The sequence below is a fragment of the Orycteropus afer genome, unplaced genomic scaffold (genome assembly GCF_000298275.1).
Source record: "Orycteropus afer afer isolate SDZICR_OR568_19922 unplaced genomic scaffold, OryAfe1.0 scaffold01134, whole genome shotgun sequence".
NCBI classification, from domain to species: Eukaryota; Metazoa; Chordata; class Mammalia; order Tubulidentata; family Orycteropodidae; genus Orycteropus; species Orycteropus afer.
Window position 1 is genome coordinate 61,157 of NW_006922721.1, and position 12,660 is coordinate 73,816.

The following is a 12,660-nucleotide window of genomic DNA, read 5'->3' on the forward strand; positions in this document are numbered from 1 at the left end:
CTCAAGTATAGCAAGGATTATGGAGCTGACGTGGGATCAGGCAGTGTTTTGTTCTGCTGTGCAAGGGGTTGCTGTGAGTCAGAAATGACTCGACGGCACCTAACAACAACAACAACAACAACATGTATCCATAAGCACTGAACCTCCAAATTCACTTAAACAGATAGAATTATTAATATTGGTTGACAGGTACTCTGGTCTCCTGCCTGGCTCTAATGTAATTTTGAGTTCATAAGCTTAGAAAACTGTGAAGTGAATGTTACCAACAATGATGCTGTCTGTTCAGTGAGTACACCTCCTCTTGATAGGGTTAAATCTGTCTTAATGGGGTTAGTTGCATTGTGTTAGTCATGGCACAGGTCACCTGGAGATAAAAGCCTTATTAAAATAATGTTAGTCCAAGAGGACTAGTTTGCAAAAAGGTTTTCTTTTCGTATGTTAATGACCCCTTCCAATTAATATTTCAAATTGTCTTCTTTTTATTGTCAATTCAATGTCACAACAGCCCCCTCAGTCCTAAACCAGCCTTGGTTGTCCTTGTGAAATGCTTTTCTTCTTTCAGCTTCCAGTTCATGAGAGCTCCATTCCGTCAGGCCCTTAGTCTCAGCATCTGCATTCCTCCTACCCTTCCCTTCGTCCTTTATGGGCAGTCATTGCTCACCCACTCCATCTTCATGTTTGCTGTGTCTCTTTAATGCGTATATGCTTACTACACTTGTTTGACTTGTTTGCTAAACCAAGTTGCCTATTGCTTTGATTCTGGAACACAATAGTGCTATCTAGATCTTGTCTTTGTGAATTCATTCTCTGTCTCTATAATTCATTCTAAGCTGTGTGTCGTATAAGCTTTTGCACAGCTTAAACTTCATGATAAATCTGTAGGCAATAGTGTTGTTGTTAGGTGCCATTGAGTCAGCTCCAACTCATAGTGACCCTGTGTACAGCAGAATGAAACAGTGCACAGTCCTGGGCCAGCCTCACAATTCTTGCTACACCTGAGCCCATCATTGCAGCCACTGTCAATCCATCTCGTTGAGGGCTTTCCCCTTCTTCATTGACCCTCCAATTTACCAAGCATGATATCCTTCTCCAGGCAATGATCCTTTCTAATAACATGACCAACGTAGGTGAGATGAAGTCTGCCCATTCTCACTTCTAAGGAGCATTCTGGCTGCACCTCTTCCAGGATAGATTTGTTCATTCTTCTGGCAGCCCATGGTACTTTCAGTATTCTTCACCAACACCACAACTCAAAAGCATCAACTCTTCTTCTGTTGTCCTTAATCATTGCCCAGCTTTCACATGCATATGAGGTGATTGAAAATACTATGGCTTGGGTTTGGCACACCTTAGTCTTCAGGGACATCTTTCCTCTTCAGCACTCTAAAGAGGTCATTTGCAGCAGACTTGCCCAGTATAATTTATATGAGTCCATATGAATTCCTTAACAGAAGAAGAGAATTGCAAACTATAGATTCAAACTTATATACTCCCTGTTATGTCCCCATACCTATGTCTATCAATTAAGATTGTGTTTGTCCACTAACATTTCTTTGAAAAAAAATTAACAATGGCTTAAACATATAGTGCATTTATCACACAGAGGAGCTCTGGTGGGGTAGTGCCTAAGACATGTGACTGCTAACCAGAGGGCTGTCCATTCAAACCTACCAGCCACTCCTCGGAAGGAAGTTGGGCAATCTACTTTCATAAATACTGCCTCAGTACCCAAGGAGGGGTCACTATGAATCGGATCCCACTCGAGGGCTGCGAGTTTGGTTTTTTTGTTTTTAGTCCCATGTTGGGCAGGCCAGGCTAGCAGAGTAGGCTAGAAGCATTGAGGAGCCAAGTGTCTTCCATTTGCCTTCACCAAACTTAGTGTATAGGCCTTCATCTTTATCTGAAGTCCTCATGTCCCAAGATGATATCTGCACAACCCTCACCTGCACATCTGGGTTTTGAGTAAGAAATAGGAAAGAGAAGAAGTGGTATGGGCAGGCTTGTGTTTACATCTAACTGGTAAGAACTATGCCGTATGGCTCACATAACTGCAAAAGAGGCTGAGAAATAAAATGTTTGGCAAGTACACGACAAAGGGATAGAATATGAAGATTGGGTCAACTAATCTACACTAGTTTATTTAGTCATATCATACACTAGTTTATTTTTGCACAACTACTCTCCCCAGTTTCTAACTTTGCTTAATTCTAGAACAGCGTTAGTTGTGTTGGATTCTTTGCTATTAAATATGCTGGCAAACTAATTTGTCAACATTTTGTCAAATTATTCCTAGGAAAAATACAGTCAACAATCTGAATTTACTATTGAAAACTTGATAACCACAACAAGTGACCTGTTTGGAGCTGGGACAGAGACAACAAGCAGCACCCTTAGATACGGACTCCTGCTTCTGATGAAGTACCCTGAGGTCACAGGTATGACCACAGATGGTGGGCAGAGGGAAATTCAGAAAGAGATTTCACAAGACACTGCTAGCATTTTCTCTCTTGTTCCTCTTGGAGAAACTTCAACATCTAAATTTCTGTTCCACCAATTGTGATTTATGCAAATTTCATTAAGGACTAACAGAAAGGAAGGACAGTGTGGGCAGTTGAACCATGATAGTTTGGAGGCACTGTTAGAATTCTGTGGGAGGGGATTTGCAGCAGGAAAGGTTCAGGGGCACTAGTGGGCACTCAGGCTAGAAAGTCACCAGTTAGAATGGCCTGGGTAGATAAAGTGGTTGTGAGGAAAGACACCAATAACAAAAGGGAAATGATGGCTTAGTTGAGTTCCCCACTAATTGGAAAATTATTATTAGTAGTTTTAAATACCTACTTGAATATCTGGAAATCATTCTAAATTTATATCTATAAAATTAGTAATTGAGATAGACACTTTTAAATTTAAGAATGTACCAAAAAATGAAACATAAGGATAACATTTTTAGCAGGGAGTGATATTTATGTAGGTATAATGATGTGAAAACCTGAGTATTGATGTAAGTAAAAATTGTGATATAAACATATGAGGGAAATGGAGGGGGAGAAAGGTTTGTGCGAGCTTGTGCGTGTGTGTGTGCATGTGTGCAGGCATGTGTGTGTGCATGTGTGCAGGCATGTGTGTGTCATATTTCACAGCAGGTAGTCATTAGATGTAGTCTAATAAAGGAGAAATTAGGAAATAGAGTTATTATTTAGAAAAATGAACATAAATTTCAGAAGAAATTGCTAGAATTGTTCAAAGTGGCTACCTTTGGGAAGAGGAGATTGAGAAGGTACTATTACAAATTTTGCAGACTCACACATACCTACCTACATGATAAATAAATGTTGGTAGAATTTAATATTAAAATATCATATACTGAAATGACCTAAGTGCCCATCAGTGGATGAATGGATAAACAAACTGTGGTACATACATACAATGAAATACTATGCAACAATAAAGAATAACCATGAGTCCACAGATCATCTCATAACTTGGATTAATTTGGAGGACATTGTGTTGAGTAAAATAAGTAATCACAAAAGGGTAGATATTGTATGATACCACTATTATAAAAAGAGGAAAAGATTTACACACAGAAAATAAAAAATCATTCTTTGATGGTTACTATGGATGGGAATGAGAGGAAGAAGAAATTACTAGTTAGAAGACAGAAGACGTGTAAATATTGGTAGAGGAAAAGGCAATACATAATATGGGAGAAATCTGTGTACATGACCAAGGCAAAGGAAAACTCTGAGAAGACCTCAAATATAAAGGGCAACTGTGATAATTACTATATAACACAGAGAAGCCTACAACAATATTAACAAGCAAAAATTTATGAGTGTATGCATATATAGATGGAAGGAAGGTTGGGCAATCTACTTCTGTAGTGATACCACCTCGGAAACCCAAGGAGGGGTCACTATGAGTCGGGTCTGACTTGACAGCACATAACAACAACAGCAACATGCATATGTAGGTAAGTATGCTAAAGTACACATCCACCTGCAGATATAGATTTAGTTGTGAGTATTTCTACATACCTAATTGCAGGCACTGTATGTATATCTGGAAGGAAGACTGGGCAATCTACTTCTGTAAAGATTTACTGCCTTGAAACCCAAAGGGGTCACTATGAGTCGGAATTGACTTGTGGCAATGAGTTTGGTTTGGTTTTGGCATGCCATACTGGAGGTACTCACTTGGTTATGCCCAGAGATTTGGAAGAAAGCCACCTGGCCAACTGACTGGAAGAGATCCATATTTGTATCCATTCCAAAGAAAGGTGATCCCACAGAATGTGGAAATTATCAAGCAATATAATTAATATCACATGCAAGTAAAATGTTACTGAAGATAATTCAAAAGCAGTTGCAGCAGTATATTGACAGAGAACTTCCAGAAATGCAAACTGGATTCAGAAGAGGACATGGAATGAGGGATATCATTGCTGATGTTAGATGGATCTTGGCTGAAAACAAAAAATACCAGAAGGATGTTTATTTATGTTTTATTGACTATGTAAAAGCTTTCAATTGTGTGGATCATAACAAATTATGGATAACATTGAGAAGCATGGGAATTCCAGAACATTTAGTTGTACTCACGAGGAACCTGTACATAGACCAGGATGCTGTCGTTTGAACAGAAGAAGGGGATACTGCATGGTTTAAAATCAAGAAGGGAGTGCATCAGGGTTGTATCCTTTCACCATACTTATTCAGTTTGTATGCTGAGCAAATAATCTGAGAAGCTGGATTATGTGAAGAAGAAAGTGGCATCAGGATTGGAGGAAAATTCATTAACAATTTATGATATGCAGATGACACAACTTTGCTTGCTGATAGTGAGGATGACTTGAAGCACTTACTGATGAAAATTGAAGACTACAGTCTGCAATTACACCTCAATATAAAGAAAACAAAAATCCTCACAACTGGCCCAATAAACAGCTTCACAGTGGATGGAGAAAAGCTGTCAAGGGCTTCATATTACTTGGCTCTACAATCAACACCAATGGAAGCAGCAGCCAAGACATCAGACAATGTATTACACTGGGCAAATCTGTTGCAAAAGCCCCCTTTCAAGTGCTGAAGAGAAAAGATGTCTCCTTGAAGACTAAGGTGTGCCTAACCCAAGCCATGGTATTTTCAGTCACCTCTTATGCATGTGAGAGCTGGACAATGAATAAGGAAGACTAAAGAAGAGTTGATGCTTTTGAGTTGTGGTGTTGACAAAGATTGCTGAGAGTACCATGGCCTGGTGAAAGAACTAACAAATCTGTCTTGGAAGAAGTGCAGCTGGAATGCTCCTTGGAAGCGAGAATGGCTGACTTCATCTCACCTACTTTGGTCATCTTGTTAGAAGGGACCATTCCCTGAAGAAGAATATCATGCTTGGTAAAGTGGATAGTCAATGACAAAGAGAAAGGCCCTCAACAAGATGGATTGATACAGTGGCTGCGGTGATGGGCTCGGGTATAGCAAGGATTGTAAGGACGGTACAGGACTGGGCAGTGTTCCGTTCTGTTGTACATAAGGTCGCTATGAGTCAGAGCTGACTTGACGGCACCTAAGAACAGCAACAATAATGAATAGAGAAGATATAGCACACAAGAGGCAGAGTCATGTAACATTCTTAGATATAACCTAACACCTCGTGGGATAAAGTCCCTAGGCTCAAAGGGAAAGGACCATTGACTGGGGGATGTCTACGTCAATTGGCACAACATAGTTCATAAACAATGTCTACATCCTACTTTAGTGAGTAGTGTCTGGAGTCTTAAAAGCTTGCGAGCAGCCATCTGGGATACAACTATTGGTTTCTTCCTGTCTGGAGTAAAGGAGAGTAAAAAGGAAACCAAAGTCTCAAGGAGCAGCTAATCCAAAGGCCTAATGGGTCACATGAAGCACGCCCACATGACCCTGAGGCTGGAAGGACTGGATGGTGCCTGGCTATCACAACTGATTGCTCTGACTGCAATCAGACAGAGCATCCTGGACAAACCAGGAGAAAAATGTAGAACAACAAAAAATTAAATTCACAAAAAAGACCAGACTTACTGATCTAACAGAGACTGGAGAAACTCCTGAGATCCAGTCCTAAAACTGCCTTCAGATTTGGAAATGAAGCCTTCCCGGAGACCACCTTTCAGCCAAACAATAGACAGGCCCATCAAATAAATAATAACACCTGAGAGGATAGTGTTCCTTGGAACAATCAATCATATGGATCAGAAGGACAGCATTTATCCAAAGACAAAGGTGAGAAGGCAGGATGGGGTAGAAAATCTGGAAGACAGAGAACAGGGAAATCAGGGCAGGAATGGGGAGAGTACTGACACATTTCGGAGAATGACACCAGTGTCATGGAACACTATGTAAAACTGTCAGACAGGAAACTAATTTGATCCATAAACTTTCACCAGAAGCACAATAAAAAAATAATTAAAACACCATGTATTAATGTGAAATAGAATAACATTTGATTCCTGTTTTTCTTCCTTCGAAGTCAGTAATTTGAGTTAATTGTGTGCTAACTGCTTGTATTTTGAAGCATTTTATTATTTCTCTTTGTATTAGTTATCTTATTGAGGTATGTGGAGATTTATCTTCCTGCTTAGCTTGTAGAAGAGTTACGTGTGTCACTGCTGTCAGTTGCCACTGAGTCAGCCCCAAATCATGGCTGTCCGTGGACAACAGAATGGAACTTTGCCCGGTCCTGTGCTATCCTCCTGATCGTTACTAAGCTTCAGTGCACTGTTGCAGCCACTGTGTATTTGAAACTTCCGACCAGGGGCTCCTCTTCCAGCATTTCATGGGACAGTATTCTGTTGTGACTCACAGGGTTTTCCTTGGCCAGTATTCAAAAGGCCTTCTTTTCTAGTCTATCCTTTATGGGAGCTCCACTGAAACCTACCCATTATTAGTGATCCTGCTGGTATTTGAAATACTGCTGGCACAGTATCATGGCAACATGGAAGCATCCACAGTACTACATAAATGACAGATGAGTGGTGGTATATATGTCTACAGCAATCCTCTCTTTCTGTGGCTAGGTATACTGCTAGGCATATAATTTATATTTATAATGATACTGGGACAATTTTACAACACTTCATGTAGCCCCAAATTACTATGGCCAATGTGTCATTATTTTTCTTCTAATCTATCCACTTTTGCTTATGTCTTAACAGCTAAAGTCCAGGAAGAGATTGACCATGTGGTTGGCAGACACCGAATCCCCTGCATGCAGGACAGGGGCAGGATGCCCTACACAAATGCTGTGCTGCACGAGATCCAGAGATATGCTGACATTGCCTCTACCATCTTGCCCCACATGGTGACTCGTGACACTAAATTCAGAAACTACCTCATCCCCAGGGTAAGATTTGTTTCTTCAGCACTGTGCCTCAAGGTACTTGAAGTCTCCATACTCACAGTGTGACTCCAATCCTCTTCCAACATGCGATGAGAAAACTGCAAAAATAGTAAGAGTGAATTAATTGATTTTATGTTTATAGGTTTGGGCTATAAAGCTTTATTTTAGGTCTTGATATCTGGCAGTATCATCCTCCAAATTTATTACACTTCTTATGGTTGTTTTGGATAATCTAAACTGTTTACATCCCAACTAAATTTTAGTAGCAATTTGTCAATTTCCCAAAACACTCTACTGGAATTTTTGTTAAACCAAAAATAAAATAAAATAAAACCCAAACTCACTGCCATCAGGTAGGATTCCACTCACAGTGACCCTTCCTTGGGTTTCCGAGGTGGTATCACTATGGAAGTAGATTGCCCAATCTTCCTTCCAAGGAGTGGCTGCTGGGTTTGAACCACCAGCCTTCTGGTTAACAGTCATGTGCCTTAGGCACTATGCCACTGTCTATAGATCAATTTGGATAGCACTGACATCTAGACATGTTGAATCTTTCAATTCATGAATACGGCATATGCTCCCAACCTATTTGAGCTTTTGTTAATTTCTTTCACTAATGTTTCATTTTCAGTGCAGTGGCTTGGATATGTTTTGTGAGGTTGTATTATAAGTAGTATTTTGGGGTGTGAAAAATTGTAAAGGAACGTTGGTGGTGCAGTAGTTGAAGTGCTCACCTACTTATAGAAAGGTCACCAGTTCAAACCCACTAGCTAAGCCCCAGGAAAAAAGATGTGGCAGTCTGCTTCTGGAAAGATGACAGCCTTGGAAACTCTATGGAGCAGTTGTACTCTGTCCTATAGGGGTCGCTTGGAGTCAGAATTAACTGAACAGCAACAAGTCATGGTAAATTATGACTTCTAAAATGCCTTGTCTATTGTTCTGCTCAGAGTTTATAAAAATAGAAATTATTTTGTTATCTTAGTGACCTTATATATGGTAATCTTGTTAAATTCACTTATTTCTATAAATAATTTGCTTTTGGATTCATTTGGAATGTGTATGTACAAAATCATATGACCCTTATTCTGCAATATTGAAAGGTATGAAAAATTTTTTAAATGTAAATTTGGTGCAATTTCATTCGGTGGCTGCTTTTGCTTAGGTTCCTAGTGCTACTGTAACAGATATATCACAAGTGGGTGGCTTTAAAGAACAGAAATTTATTTTCTCACAGTTCTGGAAGCTAAAATCCAAATTATGACATTGCTCTGGGAAAGCCACTTCTTTCTCTGTTGCCCTTCTAGGAGTTGGCAATCCTTGCTGTTCCTGGGCTTGTAAATTCATCTGCCTCTTCACCATCTGATAATATCTGTATTCCCTCTGCACCCTCATGTTGCAGTTTCTATGATTTATATATATATATATATAACTCAGAAGTGATGGCATTTAGAATTCATCTTACACTGCTATTATCAACTGATTGATTACATTACATTAGATTGCATTATGGAAGGCAATCTGCTCTAAGCAAGACCAATAGAGTTATTTTCATGATTCAATCATAATAGCATATGGTCAGGATTTTAATACATATTTTGGGGAGGGCACAATGCAATCCATAACAGTGGCCAAAAGATGACTAGAATAGAAGTGAGTCTATTTATATTCTCGATTTACCCCATTAGTGAGAACATTCATATGCTTTGCTAAAGAAATATCAGTCTGTTTGATTATATGGTGCTACTCCACACTCTATTGGGAGTACCATAAAATCTATAGCATATGCATCATAACCTATTTCTAAGAAGTCAGACAATTCTGAAGTTGGAAACATGTTGCGTTCCAGGCGTTTCAGGTAAGAGACTATGTACTAATACATCAAAAAAGGCAAATATTCATATTTTATGGGCTGAAACAGAAAAGTAGAGAGGGGCTAAAATTGTCTCCTGGCACAGGACCATGCAATGTTTTGTTCTGTTGTACATTGGGTCACTATGAGTTACCCAATCAACAGTACCTGATAAAAACAACAACACGGATAATTCTGACATGACTAATGTGAACAATTATGGGGAAAGATCACTTGCTTCCTCTGAGTTGTACAATAAGCATTTAATTTTCATGTGCCCAGATCACACCTCTTTCAGAGTTTTAGATATCTATTTTTCCAGCCATAAAAATGGGTAATGAGAATCACAGTTGCATGTTCAAGGCAGAGGTGGATGATGTATCACTTGTGCATAGTTTCCCCCCTTTGGCTTTTCAAGTTGAATCAGATATGGCCTTCTTGCCAAATACATCCTGAGAAGGGACAACTCTCTAGGCATTCAGAAGTACAAAGGACTTTAAGTCTAGAATCAGGAAGAACTCAGCAGGATCTCGGGCTCTGCCTCTCTTCAACCAAACTAAACCAAAACAAACCAAAAAAGCCAAACTCACTGCCGTCGAGTCAATTCCGACTCATACAGACCCCTCCTCAGATTTCCAAGGCTCAGTCTTCCTTTTGAGGAGTGGCTAGTGGGTTTGAACTGCCAGCCCTCTGGTTAGCAGTCAAATGCCTTAGGCACTAGGCCACCAGAGCTCCTCTGCCTCTCTTAGGTATAAAATAATTATAATAAACAAAAATGGTTGCCTTCAATTCTGTTCTGATTCATGTATACAGAGTAGAACTATGCTCCATAAGGTTTTCAATGACTGAATTTTCACAAGTACATCAGCAGATCTTCAGTTTGTGACTGAGCTTGTTAACTTTTAGCACCAACTAGGAACTCCTACTCTTCAGCATAGCCTCAGTATATTTCTTAATCCTTTGAGTCTTACTGTTTTTTCCCCCTTTTAAAACCCATTAATAATACCTATCATCAGCAGGATGTTGCCATAATTAAACAAAGTAATATAAGCAAAATGTAAGCTGAACTATGAGATACAATTTTCACCCATCAGATTAATAAGTTCAAAGGCTCAAAAAATATTGCATAAGTGAGGAAATGTGCACCCAAAGATATCCACAATCCAAACAGGAACAAATATTGAATTGGTTATTTTGTCTTTTTAGTCTCCTGTTACTGACAGTAGTACCTTTTCCTTGGTTTGTTTCTGCATGGACATCTTTGAAGATTTCAGCCTAAGAAGCTGGATCTGGTTAGTGGGATTGTTTTGTGTGATTGTTTTCTCTGAGGTTAGATCCCAATTACATATCTTTGGGAAAAAAAAAAACGGAAAAGGTGAAGTTATGTGTCTGTGAAAATGGTGCATGGGTGATGTCTTCCCTCCACTAACTTCTCAAGGGAGAAAGAGAATCAAGATCTACATCAACAGCCAAGGCTGATTCCAATAATGCAGAAGTCACACATGCCTCCATCTTCCAATGTTTTTAACTAATTCTAACACCGACTTTCCCTCCCATAATATACTCTTCTCCTTTTCTGTGTCTAATAATTTGTTCCAATGGCCGCACATAACTCACAGACAATACTCATGGTTATGGAGCTTATTAAGGAAGTAATAGGTTACAATTCAGGATGAGAAATAACTCAGGAGATAGTCCTTCAATTGGATCAATTTCTTCTCAGGCATGCTGACAGGCTGATCTCTTGCTGGTCCTTGGCCCCACAGAACTGTGGCATGTTCCCTGCACTGCTTGGGCAAGTGTTACAAAGCTCTTTTGAGCTCTGCTGATAAGGGTCTGGAAGCACTCCATTCCACCAACAAGTATCCTGCCCAAAGCTGCTCAGCTTTCTTGCTCCATGGGCGGGGAAGCCCACCACATCATCTGCTCCTGGCCTTTTGGTTCGCTACCACTGTTGGTCTGCCAATACTTCTCATCATCTCTTGTCTCCAATGTTATAGGCCTCTCACTGTCTCCATCTCCCGGATCTAGGAGGTTCTCAGCATAGGGATCCTGGATGAGCTCTGCTTTCAGCTCTTCTTTCTTCGATGGTAGTGAGATTCCCCTGCTTCCTGCCTCTGGGATGGCTCATTTTAAGCCTAGCAGGATGGCAACACTGATGAGTCCCAAAATTAAGGTTCTGTATACTTTATTTGCATGGTCCCACCCCCCACAAAGATGCAATGCCCCTTATTTATATTATTAAGAAGCTATCCAATCCTTTTCAAGGGCCACAAGCTCTTCACATTCACATAGTCCCACCCAGTCATTTGGTGGGAATTACAAAGACTATGTTTACAATGGCCATGTTAAATGTTTCACTGCATCACAATGTCCCATTGGATTCCATTGTGGAGCCAGGGCACATATCAGCTTATTCCATTGTTGGTAATGCCAAGAGGGTGTCCATAAGATCTCTATCTACATTGAGAAGATGTAGTTTTGTATAAGGAGCTCTGGTAACATAGTGCCTAAGGCACTTGACTGCTAACCAGAAGGCTGGCGGTTAAAATCCACCAGCCACTCCTTGGAAGGAAGGTTGGACGATCTACTTCTGTAGTGATACTGCCTCGGAAACCCAAGGAGGGCTCGCTTTGAGTTGGGTCTGACTCAACGGCATATAACAACAACAATAGTTTTGTATGTAATTAATTAAAATACATGGCATGATACTTTAAGCACTGTGAATATCCTGTTTCTCAAATCCTTCATTTAACAGTTTTAGCATTGATTGATGATCTGATTGATGGTGCTTGCCTGAATTTATTATTCTTGTCTGAATTGTTACAAAATGGTGATTCTTCTAATTTTGTTATCCCTTCTGCAGTTTTATCTGGGATTAATTTGTAAAGAAGAGCTCCCTATCATTTTCAAATTAAAACCATAAGAACGATGTGAGACTGGGGAAAATGAAGTGATGAGCTGGGGTAGCAAATGGAAACAGACAGTGTGTCCAAACTTGGCTGTTGTTGTTAGGTGTCAATCAAGTCAGTTGACTCACAGCAACTCTCATGTACAGCAGAATGAAACACTGCCATTCCTGTGCCATCCTCACAAATGAGTTGTGGGATGACATCCAGAACATCAAACATGAAAGCAAAAGCTTGTTCAAAAAGTCTTGCTCTTGAGTGGAGAGTAGCTAAATTGAATGGAGGAAATGATGAAGTAAAAAAGCTGAACAGAAGATTCCAAAGGGGGGCTTGAGAAGACAAAATAAAGTATTATAATGAAATATGCAAAGACCTGGAATTAGAGAACCAAAAAGGAAGATCATACTTGGTATTTCTCAAGCTTCAGGAACTGAAGAAAAAATTCAAGCCTTGTTGCAATACTGAAGGATTCTATGGGCAAATTATTGAATGATGCAGGAAACATCAAAAGAAGAGGGAAGGAATACA

General features: G+C 39.8%; 1 protein-coding gene across 1 annotated transcript in view; it reads left to right on the forward strand.

The window, feature by feature from the left end:
• Positions 1-12,660, forward strand: part of LOC103212874 (cytochrome P450 2C42-like) — a 39,991-nt gene that overhangs the window by 13,301 nt on the left and 14,030 nt on the right. The window contains exons 6-7 of the mRNA XM_007958801.1: positions 2,294-2,435; positions 7,190-7,377. Coding sequence (XP_007956992.1) covers positions 2,294-2,435; positions 7,190-7,377 — 330 coding nt within the window. The remainder of the gene's footprint in view (positions 1-2,293; positions 2,436-7,189; positions 7,378-12,660) is intronic.